General features: G+C 46.0%; 2 protein-coding genes across 3 annotated transcripts in view; both read left to right on the plus strand.

The window, feature by feature from the left end:
* The first annotated feature begins 378 nt into the window (after window positions 1-378).
* Window positions 379-8,693, plus strand: LOC119576697. The gene is made up of 3 exons (XM_037924344.1): window positions 379-389; window positions 555-613; window positions 8,124-8,693. Exons 1-3 carry the CDS (start codon window positions 379-381, stop codon window positions 8,663-8,665), a joined length of 612 nt encoding a protein of 203 aa, XP_037780272.1. The 3' UTR covers window positions 8,666-8,693.
* A 787-nt stretch (window positions 8,694-9,480) lies between these two features.
* Window positions 9,481-17,756, plus strand: part of LOC119577084 (mucin-17-like) — a 10,663-nt gene continuing 2,387 nt past the window's right edge. Inside the window, exons 1-12 of one of the 2 annotated variants that reach the window (XM_037924763.1) lie at window positions 9,481-11,061; window positions 11,097-11,334; window positions 12,115-12,219; window positions 12,642-12,845; window positions 13,822-13,993; window positions 14,130-14,409; window positions 14,838-14,987; window positions 16,110-16,289; window positions 16,516-16,658; window positions 16,879-17,014; window positions 17,113-17,280; window positions 17,590-17,756. The exon at window positions 17,590-17,756 is cut by the window's right edge and continues 57 nt beyond it. In XM_037924763.1, the coding sequence (XP_037780691.1) occupies window positions 9,511-11,061; window positions 11,097-11,334; window positions 12,115-12,219; window positions 12,642-12,845; window positions 13,822-13,993; window positions 14,130-14,409; window positions 14,838-14,987; window positions 16,110-16,289; window positions 16,516-16,658; window positions 16,879-17,014; window positions 17,113-17,280; window positions 17,590-17,756 (3,494 nt within the window). In that variant the 5' untranslated portion in view covers window positions 9,481-9,510. Of the gene's footprint in view, window positions 11,062-11,096; window positions 12,220-12,641; window positions 12,846-13,821; window positions 13,994-14,129; window positions 14,410-14,837; window positions 14,988-16,109; window positions 16,290-16,515; window positions 16,659-16,878; window positions 17,015-17,112; window positions 17,281-17,589 lie in introns of both variants that reach the window. The other variant, XM_037924762.1, reaches the window with a different exon arrangement.

Raw genomic sequence — 17,756 nt, forward strand, 5'->3', positions numbered from 1 at the left:
ATGCTTTAAAATTTTTAATTTACATATCGTATAGGTTTACTATACGTACTTTTACATGTATGTATATAAACCAACTATGTAGATATATGTGTTTGTGTAGGAGTGTATGAATGTGCGCTTGCTTATATGTCTGTGTGGACGCACGGATGATTCTGTATAAGCCGAAAAATTTAAAACTGCCCAAATTGCCCCCACGCGTCCCAAAACCCATTGTTGCGTTCCTCCCGAATGTGCAGAAAACCTGAAAGGACAAGCAGTTGCCAGGGTCTTTGCCTCTTCGGGGGTTTTTCGTTCCCCGGCATCGGGCCCGGGTTAGGAGGTGAAACCGAGAATGCTTGCAGCCCTTGAGGGAAGCCGCTGCCGTGTCCCCTGGCGACGATGTTTCCCAGGTTGGCGCGGAGGAAAGCAGGGGATTGCGATGAATTTCTGTCATGACTGCTTTATTAGAGAACTAAATTGTAGTCTTGATCATTCATACTTGTAGTTATGTAAATCTTGCTTGGGAATTTTTTTTCCCGGGGAAACCGCTGTTTAATTTTTTTTCTTTCCGAAAGCGCGGGTGATCCCACCGTCGCCGTGGGTGGCTCTGCCCAGCCTTTTTTCCTCGCACAAGGTGAGCTTACCAAGTTTGTGGAAAGGGGTGGGGGGAAGGGGAAAAATTGCCTCTTTTGCCCAAAACCTGTTAGAAGGTAAAAAATTAAAATGAAATTCCTCTTGCCATCAATTGTCTATCTTTGTCATCAACCTTGCTATTGATAGATAGCTTTTGAAGTCATAGCAAAGGATCAGTACATTTTTCACGTTCGGGCTTGAGGGCCTAGCATTATTAGGTTTTCGATGCATACGTACCCCAATTGAAAGCCCGTACAGAAGACGGGGGGATTGGCCCTCCCTTTCCCCCCCCCCCTCCGCCTTCCCTTCCCCTTTCCCCCCCCGCCTCCCTTCCCCTCCCCTCCCCCCCCTTCCCCTTTCCCCTTCCCCTTCCCCCCCTTCCCTTTCCCCCCCCCTCCCCCTTTCCCCTTTCCCTTTTCCCCTCCCCCCCCCCCTTCCCTTCCCCTTTCCCCTTTCCCCCCCCCCTCCCCCTGCCCCTTTTCCCCCCCCCTCCCCCTTTTTCCCCTTCCCCCCCCCCCCTTCCCCTTTCCCCTTTTTTTTTTAACCCCCTTCCCCTTCCCCCCCACCCCCCGGCCTTTTCCTTTCCCCTTTTAAATAAACCCCCCCGGGCCCTTCCCCTCCCCTTTCCCCCACCCCCGCCCCCGGTCCCCCTTTACCTCCCCCCCGCCCCCCTTTCCCCCCCCCCCGACCCCCCCCCCCCCCCCCCCCCGTTTTTGAAAAATTTTTTGGAAAATTGGCCCCCCCTTTTTGGGCCCCCCCCCCCGGTTTTTTGGGGCAAATTCTCCCCCCCCCGCCCCCCTCCCCCCCCCACCCAAAACCCCCCCCCCCCCCCCCCTTTTTTAGGTCCCTTGAAAGGGAAGGGGAAAAACCCGAAAAAGAGAAAAAGGAAAAAGGGAAAAAGAGGGAAAAGGGAAAGGGGGGGGGGGGAAAGGGGGGGGCCCCCGCGCGCGGGCCCGGGTGAAAGGGGAAAGATGGGGGTGAGGGGCGCCGGGAAACAAAGGGGAGGAAGTGGGGGGTGGGGGGGAGGGGGGGAAAAGGGAAAAGGGAGGGTGGGGGGGAGAGAAAGGGGGGGGAAAGGGGAGAGAAAGAGGGAGAAAGGGGGAAAAGAGAGGGGGGGGAAAAAGAGAAAGGGGGGGAAAGGAGAGAGAGGGGGGGGGGGGAGGAGAGAGGGGGGGGGAGAGAGAGGGGGGGGGGCCGGGGAAAAGAGAGATAAAAAAGGGGGGGGGCGGGGAGGGAAAAGATAGAGGGGGGGAGAGAGAGAGAAGAGGGGGGGAAAGAGAGAGAGAGAAGAAAGGGGGGGGAGAGGAGAGAGAGAGAGAATTTGGGGGGGGGGGGGAATGAGGGGAGAGATAGAGGGGGGGGGGAGGGAAGAGAGAAGGGGGAAGAGGGGGGGGGAAGGGGAGAGAGAAAAGGGGAGGGGGGGGAAGGGGGAGAGAAAAAGAGAGAAGAGGGGGTGGGGGGGGAGAGAGAGAGAGAGAGGGTAAAAAGGGGAGGGGGAGAGAGAGAGAAAGAGGGGGTGGAGAGAGAGAGAGAGAGAGGGGGGGGGAGGGGGGGGTGGGGGGGGAAAAAGGGGGGAAAAAGGAGAGAGAAGAGGGGGGGGGAGGGGAGGAAAAGGGAGAGAGAGAGAGGGGGGGGGGGAGAGAGAGAGAGAGAAGAGGGGGGGGGAGGAAAAGAAGGGGGAGAGGAAAAGGGGGGGCCCTTGGGGAGAGAGAAAAGGAGGGGGAAAAAGGGGGGGGAAAAGAAAAGGGGGAGGGAGAGATAGAGGGGGGGGAGAGAGAGAGAGAGAAGAAAGGGGGGGGAGAGAGAGGGGGAGAGAGAGAGAAGAGAGGGGGGGGGAGGGGGGGAGAGAGAGAGGGAGAAGGGGAGAAAAAGGAGGGGGGGCGAGAGAGAAGAGATAGAGAAGAGGGGGGGCGGGGAGAGAGGAGAGAGAGAATTAGAGGGGGGGGAAGGGGAGAAGGGGGAGAGAAGAGGGGGGGGGGAGAAAAGAGAGAGAAAAGAAAGAGGGGGGGCGAAGAGAGAGAAAAGAGGGGGGGGGCCAGGGAGGAGGGGAAGAGAGATAGAGGGGGGGGAAGAGGAGAGAGAGAGAGAAGGGGGGGGGGGGGAGAGAGAGAGAGAGAAGAGGGGGGGAGAGAGGAAGAGAGAGGGGGAGAGAGAAGAGGAGGGGGGAGAGAGGAGAAGAAAGGGGGGAGAGAGAGAGAAGAAGGGGGGGGCGAGAGAGAGAGGGGAGAGAAGAAGAGGGGGAAGAGAGAGAGAGAGAAGGGAGAGAGAGAGAGAGAGAGAGAAGGTGAGAGAGGAGAAAAGAGAGAGAAGGTGGGGAGAGGAGAGAGAGAGAAGGTTGGGGGGAGAGAAGGGGAAGGGGGAGAGAGAGAGAGAAGGGGGGTTGAGAGAGAGAGAGAGAGAAGGGTGAGAAAAGAGGAGAGAAGAAGGTGAGGGGGAAAAGAGAAGAGGGAAGGAAGGGTGGAGAGAAGGGGAGAGAGAGAAGGGAGGGAGAGGGGGGAAGGGGGGGAGGGGGGGGGGGGAGAGAGAGAAGGTTTAGAGAGAAAAGGAGAGAAAAGGTTTAGAGAGATAGAGAGAGAAGGGGAAAATGAGAGAGAAAAGAGAGAGAAGGTTGGGGGGAGAGAGGGGAGAGAAGGGTTTAGAGGAGAGGGGAGAGAGAGGGAGAGAAGAGAGAGAGAAGCCCGGTTGGGGGGAGAGAGAGAGGAGATGAGAGAAAAAGGGAGGGGAAGGGAGAGAGAGAGAGAGAGAAGGTTGAGAGAGAGAGAGAAGGTGAGAGAGAAGGGAGGAAAGGGAGAGAGAGGGGAAAGGGAGAAGAGGGAAGGGAGAAGAGAGAAGGGAGAAAAGAGAAGAAGGGGGAGAGAGAGAGAAAGAAGGGAGAGGGAGAGAGAAGGGAGAGAGAGAGCGAGAAGGAGGGGAGAGAGAGAGAGAGAGGGGAGAGGTGGGGGGAGAGAGAGAGAGGGGGGGGGGTGGGGGGGGAAGAGAGAGAATGGGGAGAGAGAGAGGGGGAGAGAGAGAGAGAAGGGAGAGAAAAGGAGGGGAGAGAGGAAAAGGGATGAAAAGGAGAGAGAGAGAGAGAGAGAAGGGGAAAATTGAGGGGAGAGAGAGAGAGGAGAGAAGAGAGGAGAGAATGGAGAGAGAGAGAGAGAGAAGAGAAGGGGGAGAGAGAGAAGAGAGAGAAGGGGGAGAGAGGGAGAGAAAGAGAAGGGAGAGAGGGGAGAAGGTGATGGGGAGAGAGAGGGGGAGAAGAGAATAGAGAAAAAGAAGGGAAAATAGCAGAGAGGAAGAGAGAGAGAAGGAGAGGGGAGAGAGAGAGGGAATGGAAGGGGAGGAAAGGGAGAAGGAAGGAAAGGGAGAGGGAGAGGGAATGGGGAGGGAGAGGGGAGAAAGGGAGAGGGAGAGAGAGAGAGAAGGTGGGGAGAGAAAAGAGAAAAGGGGGAGAGAGAGAGAAAGAGAATGAGAAAAGAGGAAAAGAGAGAGAGGGAAGGGAGGAGAGAGGAAAAGAGGAAGGGAGAAGGTGAGAGAAGAGGAGATGGGGAGAGAGAAAAGAGAGAAGGTTAAAGGGGAGACGGGGAAGGGGGGAGAGAGGGGAGAGAGAAGAGGGGGAGAGAGAGAGAGAGGGGGGAAGGAGAGAGGGGAGAGAGAGAGGGAGGGGGGAGGAAGAGAGAGAAGGGGGGGAAGGAGAGAGAGAGAGAAAGGGGAAAAGAGAGGAGAGGAGAGAAGGGAGAGGGAGAGAGGAGAGAGAAGGGGGAGAGAGAAAAGGGGAAAAGAGAGAGGGGGAGAGGGGGAGGGGGGGGGAGGAGAGAGAAAAGGGGAGGGGGAGGGGGGAAATGAGAGAAAGAGAGGGGGGGAGTTGAGAGAGGGAGAGGGGAGGGGGTGGGGGCGAGAGAGAGAGAGGGGGGGGAAGGAGAGATTTTTTTTTAGAGATTTGGGGGGGAGGAGGAGAGAAGAGAGAAAAGGGGAGAGGAGAGGAGAGAGAAGGGAGAGAGAGAAATGAGGGGAGAGAGGAGGAAGAATTTTAGAGGAGAGAGAGAGAGTGAGAGAGAGGGGAAGGAAGAGAGAGAGGAGAGGAGAAGAGGGGGGAGAAGAGAGAGAGGGGGGGGAGAGAAAAGATAGGGGGGGGAGAGAGAGAGAGATAGAAAGGGGGGGAGAGGAAAAGGGGAGAAAGGGGGGGGGAGAGAGAGAGAGAATAAAAGGAGGGGGAAGGGGGAGAGAGAGAGAGAGAGGGGAAGGGGGGAGAGAGAGGGGGAGAGAAGGGGGCGGAGAGAGAGAGAGAGAGAGAGAGAAGGGAAAAGAGAGAGAGAGGAAAGAAGGTGGAAAAGGAGACCAGAAAAGGGAAAGAGGAGAAGGGAAGGGAAGAGAGGAACCAGAGAAAAAAAAAAAGGGGGGGGGGGGCTAGGAAAAAGGGGGGGGAGAGGAAAAGGGGAGGGGAGAGAGGGGGGTGAAAGGGGGTGGAGGAAGGGGAGAATGGTAAAGAGGGAAAAATAAAAGGGAAAGGGGGGGGGAGGGGGGGGGGGGTTCTTTTGGGTTTTTTGGTTCCAAAAAGGGGAAAAAAGGAACGTGGTCCATGGGAAGAAAAGAATTAAAATTTTAAAAAAAGAAAACCAATTTAAGGGGGAAAAAAGGTCGCCCCAGGGAAGGGGAAGGGGGTTTTTTTCGTTGTTGGGCCCTTGGGAGGGGGGGTTTACTTGGTCCGGGGAACTTGCCCGGGGGCCCCCCCGGGGGAAAAAATTGAAGGGCCTCAAGGGTTGGGGCCTTTGGGTTGGGGGGTTGGGAAAAAAAAAAACGGGGGGGGAAGAAGAGGGGGGGGGGAGGAAAGGGGAATTTAAGGGTTAGGAAGGCGGGGAAAGGGGGATTAGGGGGGGAAGGTAGAGCCCCCGGGGGAGAAGGAGGCGTGAGGGGTTTTGAAAGAGGGGAAGGTAAAGGGGGAAAGGGGGGTTGGTGGAGAGGGGAGGGAGGAAAGGTAAGGGGAGGAAAGAGAAAAGGTTGGGGAAAGGGAGAGAGGGTTTTAAAAAAAGGGGGAGGTGAGGAAAAAAAGGGAAAAGAAAAGAAAAGGGGGGGCCAGGGGGGAGGGAGGGGGTAAAGAAAGGGGAGAAAAAAGGAGGGGAGGGGGGAAGGGAATTTTAAGGGACAAAAAGGGAAAGGGGGAAGGAAAGAAAAGGAATTTCCCCAAAATTTTAAAGAAAGAAATAAAAGAGGGTGAGTTGAGAGAGAGGAGAGAGAAAGGGGGAGGAGGAAGGGGAGAGAGAGAAGGGAAGGGGAGAGAAAAGAGGAGAGAGAGAGGGGGAGAAGGGGGGTGAGGAGAGAGAGAGAGGGGGGGGGAGAGAAGAGAGATAGAAGGGGGGGGAGAGAGAGAGAGAGATAGAGGGGGGGAAGAGAGAGGGGGGAGAGAGGAGAGAAGAGAGAGAGAGAGAGGGGAAGGAAAAGAAGGTGAGAAGGAAAAAGGAAGAGAGAGAGGGAAAAGGGAGAAGAGATGCCGAAGAGAGAAAGGGAGAGGGGAGAGAGAAGGAAAGAGAAAAGAAAGGAAAGAAAGAGGAATGAAGAAAAATTAAAGAAAAAGAGGGGGAGAAGGGGGAGAGAGAGAGAGAGAGGGGAGAAGGGGAGAAGGGAGAGAAGAGAGAAGAGAAGAGAAAGGAAAAGAGAGAGAGAGAGAGAGAGAGAGGAGAGAGGAGAGGCAGAGAGGAGAGAGAGAGAGAGAGAGAGAGAGAGGAGAGAGGAGAGAGAGACGAGAGAGAGAGAGAGAGAGAGAGAGAGAGAGAGAGGAGAGAGGGGGGGAAGAGAGAGAGAGAGAGAGAGGGGGGCGAGCGACAGAGACGAGAAGACAGACAGACAGGAGGAGACAGAGAGACAGACAGACAGACAGACAGACAGACAGACAGACAGACAGACAGACAGACAGACAGACAGACAGACAGACAGACAGACAGACAGACAGACAGAGGGGAGGGGAGGGGGAGGGAAAGAGAGAGAGAAGCGGAGAAGAGAAGCGAAGAGAGAGAGAGGGGAGGAGAGGAGAATAGAAGAGAAGCGAAAAGAGAAAGAAGGGAAGAGCGGAGAGGAGAGAAGAGAAAGAGGAAGAAAGATATAGTTATCGGAAGCTGGATGAATTTAACCTTCAAACGAACTTCATCACAACTGAACTCGGATGAAACCAGCATTTGTCGCTCAGCTGATACGAATTATGGGTGGCATTGTGTATACTTGCAGAGTTGCCTATTATTGATTGCAGAATCCATTTTTTTTTTTTTTTAATCTTTCGTAAGCTCACGTTTATATACTGAATTATGAGTCCGATCAAGCTTAACTGTCGCTTGTTTTAGTCTTCGTGCATTCAGCGGCCGTTTACCCTAAACGCAGGTACACCTGTTCAACACCTGTGCGCAGTTTTACCTGGCGTACCACAGTTCTTTCACCTCCACGAGAGAAGGTGGACAGAGCCGCCAGTTTCTCGTCCACACGTGCAAATTTTAATCAGACAAAACACGGGGCGAGAGAGCATAGCCTTAGCAAGGGCTCGAGCACCCAGACGTGCTGTCACGGCATCAGTTCGGCCATGAGGCGCGCGGAAAGATGACATCCAGGTTGACATGGCGCAAGACATGCCACCTGCTCGGATATTGGGCCAAATTGTGTTCATGGAACTCAGCCGTGTCAGGGTAGTTTATGCACCGCCTCTCATTTTCATGTATAGATAGCATGTGTTGCATCCTATGGAGATACATGGTCATTATACAAACATATTACCGGTATATGTTATTACGTTACCATGATAAATAATATCGTGGCATACTAAGTAATGAGAAGTTACTTGTCCCAGAGCTGCCGCTACCCTCTCTGCCGTCTTCATCTGTTAATCATGACCGAAAAATTTCCGTGCACACGAATGCGCATGCTCTTGAGTTCTTAATTTTTTGTTTAAGATCATGATTATAATTGACATATTCATTTGAGACAAAACCTATTTGCTAATGTCACACCCACTGTGTTAGACTTTGATGTGGCGATGTGATGTTTGATAAATCAGGCTCTCCCCCACTTTTCCTCTCTTTTTCCCTCCGTCCCTCAACCTCCCCTTCCCCTTCTCCCTCCCCTTCCCCTTCTCCTTCTCCCTCTCCCTCTCCCTCTCCCTCTCCCTCTCCCTCTCCCAATCTCTATCTCTATCACTCTGTCTCTTACTCTCCCTCCCCTTTCTCTTTCTCTGTCCCTGTCCCTGTCCCTGTCCCTGTCCCTGTTCTGTTCCTGTCCCTGTCCCTGTCCCTGTTACTCCCCCTCCCCCTCCCCTATCACCTATCACTTATCACTTATCCCTTTTCCCTCCCTCTCTCCCACTCCCAATCTAACTCCCATCCCTCTCTCTCTCTCTCTCTCTCTCTCTCTCTCTCTCTCTCTCTCTCTCTCTCTCTCTCTCTCTCTCTCTCTCTCTCCTTCTCCCTCCCCATGAACAGCTGCAGTATGTTCCCTTTTCTTCACTGTTTTTATGTATGATTAATTTTATCACTTAATATTTTTCTTTTCAGGAATGAGAGGACAGTTGAGCATTGGAAGTGCTGACGCATTCCTTTCAGAAGACCTTGACTATAGCACTATTGTTCCGGAATCCACACAGTCAGCAGAGCCTGTGGTCTCTACTGTCTCACTTGTAGACGAAAGTCCTTTACCTGACTTCGAGGATGACATAGCAGGAGATGAGAGAACAGCCACTGTCTCTTCATTACCAGAGGGTGAAATTTCCAGTCAAATAGGAACAGTAGAGTACTCCGATTTCCCATCAGACTTTAGCATGAAAATGCTTGAAGGAAAAGATGGGAATGCTTCAGAAGTGGTCCTCTCATCTTTGTCACACATTATTCCTTCAGAGGTGCCCTCTCCCACTTTACTTGAATTAGAACCAACTGTGTTGGTTACAAGACCAACTGAAGTAGTTCGTTCTCTTGCTGACTCTGGCCTTGTATCACAGATAGTTTCTTCAGAAGAGCCAATTTCTAGTACAGAAATTGAACCATCTGAGTTGGTTAGAGGCCAACTGAAGTGCTTCATGCTCTTGCTGATTCAGAGATAATTTCTTCAGGAGTGCCAGCTCCTAGTGAACTTGTAGTTGAATCATTTGAGTTGATTAGTAGGCCAGGTGAGCCACCTCATGCTTTAACTGAGTCAAGTCATGTGTCAGAGATAGATTCTTCTGGAGTACCAGCTTCCAGTGCAATAGCATTTGAACCATTTGAGTCGCTTAGCAGACCAGATGGTCTTGTTGATTCTGCACATTTGTCAGAGGTAGAATCTTTAGGAGTGCTAGCTACCAGTATACTTGCATTGGAACCATCTGAGGTGGTTAGCAGGCCAACGGAAGCACTTCCTGCTCTTGCCGACTTAGAGATTATTTCTTCAAGAATTCTGGCTACAAGTACACTTGCAGTTGAACCAACTGAGTTGGTTAGTAGGCTAGCTGAAGCAATTCATGCTTTTACTGATTCAAGCCATGTGTCAGACATAGATTCGTCAGGAGTACCAGCTTCCAGTCAACTTGCAGTTGAACCATCTGTCTTTGTTAGAAGACCAGCTGAAGCAGTTCGTGCTCTTACTGAACCTGATTCTGACTGGTTACCAAACTGGCCATCTGAACTCCTAGACACCACTACAGAATCATCAAGAACAGCAGTAGCAGTATTCCCAACAGAGCCTGGACATACAGCCATATTAGCATCAGCTGTAGCACCTTTTCCATTGGATGATGATGAGGTGACTGCTTCAACTGTCACTCCTTCATATACAGTTACTAAAATCCCAGTAACACAGTATTTCTTTGATATAACATCTGTAGCACCTACCCCTGCACCAGGGCCACTCTTTGACCCCAAAGATTTTGTTACTCCAGGCTTTGAGGGACCACTTGACACAACAACTGATATGATCAGACCTACAGTTGATCTTGCCTCTAGCATACCTGAGCTGCAGTCAAGTGTCCTAATGATAGACACAAGTCAGCCATCTGTAACTCCTAAACTCCCACTTGAGGCAACCTTATCTGCAGGGGCAGAGCTTGGGCGGCCAAGTGTGGAATCACCTGTTAATGTCTTGATATCCACAACATCCCCAACTCCAGCACTTACCTTGACCTCTACAAGAGTCCAGCCTGAAGAGGAGATTGAAGTGATAGACAACACCCTAGGAGAGGGTGACTTTGTTGATAGCACCACTCTGATAGTAGAAGCTGCAGAAGATGAAATCACAGGAGTTGAAACCACAGGACCACGACCATCTTTGGAGGAACAGCCAGAAGAGGATACAATCCATACCAACTACACTTCATCGAGTGAGCTTCTCATAGATGTTGCAGCCACTGAAAGTATAACTACAGAATCTGAGGATAAGCATCCAGGTAGTACAGGTGAAGCATTGGCTACAGCCACACTTTTAGCCTTCACCACTCCTCCCTCTTCTCTGCCTGTAACAACTCCTGACGCAGAGGAAGTGACAACCAGCACACCTGTTGTTCGAGTTAGTGTGCAGCCAACACCCTTCTTCCGTACCTCACAGGTCACAGACTCCTCCAGGACCCCCTTGTGGATGCTTTTATCTAAGTCATCACCTTCGCAAACTGTAGATACACAGCAGACACGCACACAGCTTGCTTCTTCTTTAATTTCCAGTGCCCAGGTTCCTGACCTGGCAGTTGCTTTGCCTTCTTCCACCACGCTTAAAAGTGAGACTCTTACTGCAACATTAGCAAGTTCTTCAATTTCTGATTTAAGCTTTACTTCCCTTGAGAGTAGCCAGGTTCCCTCTGATTCCTCAGTCCTGTTAGCCACTGTGCCCTTAGATGAGATTACTTTTACTGTTGCTGAAAGCACTGAATCAGATGTAAAACAACCTGAGCTCACAACAACTATAGCTCTTGAAGACTCATTAGTCTCCTCTTCCTTGTTTGTTACCGCAGAAGGAACAGTAATAAAACCTCCCAGACATAATGTATCAAGTTATACCACAGTTGTAGCCCCTACCTTAGACTCTGCTGGAGTTGTCACACAATTGCCTCCTACCATGCCCACATCTGAACCTCCTGTTGATATTGACACTGAAGAGCCTATCACACCAGCAGCAGTAGACATAGATGAGATTATTACAACCACAAAAAGTGATGAATCCCAAATGAGTTCAGAGGGACCAGCAGTTACTTCAATAGCAGTAGAGACTTTAGATTCTGTTCGAACCAGTAGCCCTAGTAGTGAGATTAGTGCCACAGAAACAATAAGTCCTCCTGTGGATAAACCCGATGTAGCACCAGAAGTTAGTGTAACACCAGATACCAGTATATCACTGGTTACTAGTGTAGCACCTGATGCTAGTGTAGCACCAGATGCTAGTGTGGCACCAGGTGCTAGTGTAGCACCAGATGCTGGTGTAACACTGGGTGCTAGTGTAGCACCAGATGCTGTCGCAGCACCAGATGCCAGTGTAGACACCAGTGCATGCATGCCACCAGATGCTATTGCACACCAGATGCCAGTGTAGCACCAGATGCCAGTGTAGCACCAGATGCTATTGCAGCACCAGATGCTATTGCAGCACCAGATGCCAGTGTAGCACCAGTTGTTAGTGCCACCTGGACTCCTGTGCTAGGACCAGCAGAAGATGAGCAGGAGGAGAAGGAGGATGTTTCCTTGATTGCAGCCCCAACTGAGACACCCCAGACTACAACAGTACCTCCCATCCTAGCACCAGAGTTGACAGGTGGTTTTACTCCTATTATTAGTGAAATTAGTAAACCTAGTGAAGTAGTGCCTGAATCTAGTGACCTTCCACCTTTCAGTGAAATAGTTGAAAGCACTGCAGTTTTCCCTGCACAAACCTCAAAGAGTATTGCTTTGCCAACACCAGAATCACCTTTGCTTGTAGTCACTACCAGCATTCAAGAATATGACCACACAGAGAGTGTTATACCTAGTGACTATTCTACAGTAGATGAACTTTTGTCAAGTGTGATTCCTCAAGATAGCATTTTAACTTTAATTGACAGGCTGCCTAAGCCAGTTGAGTCATCATCAGTTCTGTATGAATCTACAACAGAGCCCCTGATTCCTTCATTTGATATTGTATCCTCCACTCTTATCCCCACATCTCTTGCTCCAGAAGACTATGCTTCCTTCATTGTTACAGACACAGTCAAAACTCCTGAGCCCCCTGTTATGGTCTCAGAAAGACCTCTGCCTTCCCCAACTATCTCCTTAGAAGAAGTCTTATTCACTTCACCTGATCCCTTTAAGAGTATGACCTTGGAATTTATTACTACTGCTATGGATACTGCCATAGTTAACACAACCTTGGCTTCTGTTTCTGCTTCTCCCAGTCCCCCGGTAGTCTCACCAGCTTTTCCAACATTACTAACAACTCTAACAACAACAGACTCCTATGCTCCCCCTTCCTCACCTGCTGACCTTGAGACAATCTTCCTGGCTCCCTCCCATTCCCCAACCAGTACCTCAGACTTACCTGCCCTGGTTGCCCCGACAGCCACAGAACCAGCTCTTGAAGATATTGCCACAGAAGTGTACCCACACCTAGATTCTGCTGCCATACCTGGAGAAGAAACTGCATCAGAGGAAGCAGTCAAGAAAGGTGCGTGCAAGATTTTATTTTTGCTCACATATTTCAGACTTTGCAATGAGTGCTGAAAATATTTACATTTTGTTAACATTAATTATCCTTTTAAAAATATCTATTCCTTTGTATTTATAAATACTTTGAAATGATTCACAATATATCCAAATATATGCTTGGAAACCAAGAATATTTTATGGTATTTCTAAAGTTATTACTTTTAAAATTCATTATACCCCTAACCCGCTGCTACCATGTCTAATTGGTTATACACATGCACAAAGTATGAAAAATTTGCAATAGGAATAATTCAAACTGGTTCATGGGCAGATGGTCTATCCATATCTTTTGTTATTGTTGTCCTCTAAACTCTGCCCCAGCAAGAAACATCTTTAACTAATGATGATCATTTCATTCTAACAACCTCTTATTCCCTGCAGAAGAAGCTGTGGATTCTCCAATGTCCTCTCCTCTGCCACCAGCCAGCCCCTCTCCACCCTTTACAACCATCACCACACCAACCATAACCACTACAAAAACCACTACAACCAAAGTTACAATACCTGCTTCTACCACCACCACCACCACCCAAATACCCACCACACCCCCGTCTGAAGTTAGCATCACCTTCATCATCCCAACTGGTATGTAAGGTAGAAAAAGAGAGAAGGACAGAGATGAAATACATTGCCAAAAATTTTATGGTTTAATAATTTCTTGACATTAAAATATAAGCATCCATTTAATATCAACAATTATTATTACAGTGATTAATGAAGGTATACCTCAACCCTTGTGTGTTGCTTGAATTTATATCTTGCATTTTAAAAATATTAGCCATTTAATTATAATACCAAAGCTTGTTTAATGCTTTTAGTGAGAACTACTCTGAGTCTGCTTCTTATGTGCTGTTTCTCAGTATTGTCAAGTTCACCTTTTTCTATTACAGTTGCTTTATGAAATGCTTTCACATTCATGCTTAGACTTACTTTGTTTAGTTTTTTGTAATCCCATAATTTTATTGATGTAGGCAAATTGAGGTGATAAACCTGAGCCCGAGGCTGATCAGAAGCATTCTCATAATGCTTTACATGTGACATAGTTAAGTTATTCTCCTTTGATGCTAAATTTCTATTTAAATTCCTTCACTCATTATCTCATTTGTTTGGAAATTATAACTACTCTGAAGCACAGAAACATTTATGGTAAAAGTTGTTTCTAAGATTATGAGTGAAAAATGTATATGAAAGCATAGTTTTAGTTATACATCACTTATTCTTGGAGACGTTTACAGTGTTTCAGACTTTATATAAGAATTCTGTAATTCAGCATCATTAGATAATAAAATTATAAGTAAGCATTAAATTTATTTGAACTAACTTATTAGTACTGATCTTCCTTTTGTTTTAAGATGACAGAATAAGGGATAGAAGAGTAACTTTCATGCCCAATTAGGGCATTATTTGTTCCCTCACAGTTATAAAGATTTCCTTTAAGAATTGTTAGAAGATGTGATAAACTAAGCTTTGTTTAGTGAATTTGAATTAGTTATCTTTGCTTTTCTTCTGAATTACATTCCACTAATATCACTTAAACTGCTAATGCATACATAACACACAGAATCAATGCCAACACTGACAACAATTGTGGAGCTCTCGAATGGAACCGTTGTTGATCGTCCTATGCCCTATGTGAGGGCACTTGTGGGCTACAGCGGGGGAGAATTCTGCCAGCACAGGCACAACTTCAGAGCTCTGCTAGCAGAATGGATCAGCAGACACATGCAGGATGTGTTAGTGACTGCTTTTCTTGTTTTGTACTTGTTTAGTTATGTACTTATGATCAGTGGCATAATAATATGAGGTATATGGATTTTTTCATAACTGAAATATAAATTTTGAAAATAACTATGATCTCTACCTCAACAGAGATGTTTCACCGCATGAGATCACATTCTTCAATATGCCTGATTGTAAGTCAATAAAGCCACTCACTGATGATCACCTGAACCAGCTTCCTGAAGACCCTACTGATCCTGACCAAGAGGCTGAGGATAAAATGAATGAGATATATGACTCAGAAAAAATGACAAATGTCTATTTCTATGTCACTCGTTCTGGCAAGATTGATCCCTATTTAACAGAGCAGTTCCCACTCTTCCCAACTGAACTGGAAATCAGTGAAGAACTAGCATACCTTAAATCAAAGGTTTGTTTCTCACTACTATTCACGTTTCTAATAATTCCAGATAAGCCTTATTGAAGATTACTTCTGTGGTTGTATCTCAGTTGGGAGATGCCTGTTTATATATTCTGTGATAGATAATCCTTACCTGCAAGAAAGCCTGACAAGTTTTATTTGATTTACTTTCAGGTGCTGAACTAACAGTCTTATGTACTAAAGATACCTTCTTTAGTCTTATATTAATCAGTATTTTGATAAGTGACTTATGCTAGCTTTATAGAACTGAAAAGTTTGGATCATTTTAAGAGATTTTCTCATAAAAAAAAACATTTTGTTCTGGCACTATTTATGACATGTTTTAGTAGCTTGTCATATAAAGTTTGTCATATGAATTTTTAAGTATTATAGTCATAATTATAATCATCAATATATATGATGTATATATCTTACAGGTCACAGAGTTAGAACTTGTACGTCCAGATGGTACCACAAACTCCAATTTATTGTTAGAAGAAGAAGGAGCAGTTGGCACCTCTGTTATTGTTATTATTGTAATTTCTACATTAGTTGGGGCTGCCATCATCATAGCCCTCATTTTCTTTGTAAGTGTTACTTTTTAAGATGTCTATTATTCAGTTACGTCTAACATTTCAGATATAGATTATAGCTTTTGGTACAGTTATCATGATTCTTCATCTTGTATCTTAACTTCTTTCCTGCAAGTTAGATATTTTGTAGTTATCTATTAGCCTTTCTCCAATCAATATGATTTATCTGAGAGAACTTCTTTGTGATTATTAACTCCTGGATCTGGTTGTTTTGCTGCCTGCTTATGGGCCAAGATCCGGGCATTAGGCTTTTTTTTAGTGGCCACTTTCATGGAGATGTGGTTTGTAGGCCGATCACGCATGAACGCTCATGTGCAGTGTCCACACTTCTTGCCTTCCCTTTGCAATGTTATTAGCTCCTTTTCTGCATTAGCATGTTTTTCTTTGCCATTTTCTAGTGTCTATAATTGTCATTAGATATGCTGTATCCAGATGGTTAATTGACCTTTTTCCTTGCATAGACTCCATATCATCTCTCTAGGTTGTCCATACCTTAGTACACTAATAATATCAGTGAGTAACATTTGGTTATTTGTGTGTGTTTTTTCCATAACATTTAATTTTCTGTAATACAGCCTGTACAGCCTGTCACGGTGAGCAGGAAAAGTATCCTGAGCAAGGCAAAAGTGTCCTCCCTGGAGCCAGTGCTCTTTCAGTCATGGCTGATGCATGATACATTCCACACTCAATTACTGATAGAAATAATACAAGAGTCCCTTCCTAAATACTCACTGAGTTTAATCACCCTCCAAGAGCTTTGTGTACTCATGGAGGTTCATACGTGTTATCCCTGCATTGAGATGAAATTCTCACAATGGCTTGTTTCCATCACTCTGGCCCTCAGCAAAAAATTTTCATGACAGCATGTTCACATCATGTTCACGTCACATCACATCACATCACATCACCCCATCCCATCCCACAAACCTTTTTCTTGATGTGAAGATCACATCATCTGGATCCAAGGCCTCAATAAAATAATATGAAATAATATAATTTTCACCAAATGTATTAAGTGTAAGGTTTGAGTACAGTATTACTGTATTCCTTTGTATGTGAAATAATTTTAATGATTATGATAAATGAGAGGTTTTTAACATAAGGACTCACTTTTAGATGCTTGTGAGGAAACGTGGTGCTGCCAATAATTACTACGGGAGACGATGTACACCAGTCAGCATGGATGCCTACAGCATGGACAGTGTCTCTGTTTATCATTCCTTTAGAAGGAAAAGCAAAAGACGTGCCTCAGGAAGATCCATCAAGTCATATCTTAATCAGGCCTTTGATGATCCAGTAAGATTACAAGAAAGGTCTTGATGAATTCTGTTCTATGATTATTGGTTGATTTATTATATTAATTTTATTATTTATGTAAGCCTTTTAATCTTATAAAATTTCCTGTAATATATTTGCCCTCTTGCCTTAACTATTTGGAATTTTTTATTTATTTATTTATTTTTTTTTATTTATTTATTTTTTATAATAAAATTATGAACACAATTTTTCTCATGATAAACAGAATGGACCTTCACGGCCTCTGAACTTTGCTAAGCTTACTCACTTCATCTCTGATATTGATGGAGTTCATGAGGAGTTTTCTACAATCCCAGTCAATATGCCAAAGTATGATGAACTACCAGCTGGTGTTGAAGATAAGAATAGGTTAGTAGTACCCTTATTTTTATATGCTATGTGCAAAGTGATTTTTGTATCAGTTCTGCAATTTCAGAATGTACTTAATTTTGATAGTTCAGTTGAGTTATGGGTATCATAAATTTTTTTGTCATGAATCCATAAAATGACAGCACTGACTACTTCAAAATTTTTTGCTGATATATTGTAGCAAAGATCATGTTATATTTAATTTTTTTCCCCATGCAAGGTACGCTAATGTCATTCCTGTACCAGAAACACGAGTTATCCTCAAAACAGCAAAAGACTCTCCAACCTCTGAATACATCAATGCCAACTATGTAAGAGGCTCCAGGAATGAGTCAAAGTACTACATTGCAACCCAGGTAAGGCACTGTGGCCTTTGATTTCTAGAATAGTGGTTACAGTATTTCTGATAATTCCTAGCTAGTAACTTGGTGCACTGATTACTTTTCATTTACAGGCTCCACTAGATGACACAGTAGCGGACTTCTGGAAGATGGTTTGGGAACAAGAAACACGTGTTATTGTTATGCTGACAGACTTTGTGGAAAAAGGCATTGACAAGTGTGCTGATTACCTTCCCCCTTCAGAAACATTAGATTGTCATAGAGTTTATGGTGAATTCCAGGTAAGTACTTTTATTGTCTGAATTATAATGTTTAGTGTTTTGTTGAATGAATAATGATTAGTCACACTCTTGATTTGTTATAAACTATATCATTATTGTTCTAGCTAGATTTCTGTGGGCATTCATTTTTCTCAAATGTATTTTTAGTAATTTGTTTTTTAGTATGAAAATTTTAAATAGAACATTTCTTTTTTTCTTTTTTCTTTTTTTTTTTGTCATTATCGTAAGAGCTTCATAAATATTTGCCACAGATTTTCAAACATTTTACTATCTGATAAGGCAAAACTTTTAATATTTTCTTTTCTTTAGGTAACCCTCAAATCTCGTGACATGAAAGAAAAATTTGTGGTGTCTAATGTCCAACTGAAAAATCTAGAAAACAACCTGGTCAGAGAAGTGGCCCACATGTGGTTCACTGGGTGGCCCACAGCCGGTGTTCCTAATGAGGAATCTGGCTTCATATCCTTCATCCTTGA

Source organism: Penaeus monodon, chromosome 9, assembly GCF_015228065.2.
Source record: "Penaeus monodon isolate SGIC_2016 chromosome 9, NSTDA_Pmon_1, whole genome shotgun sequence".
Lineage (NCBI taxonomy): Eukaryota > Metazoa > Arthropoda > Malacostraca > Decapoda > Penaeidae > Penaeus > Penaeus monodon.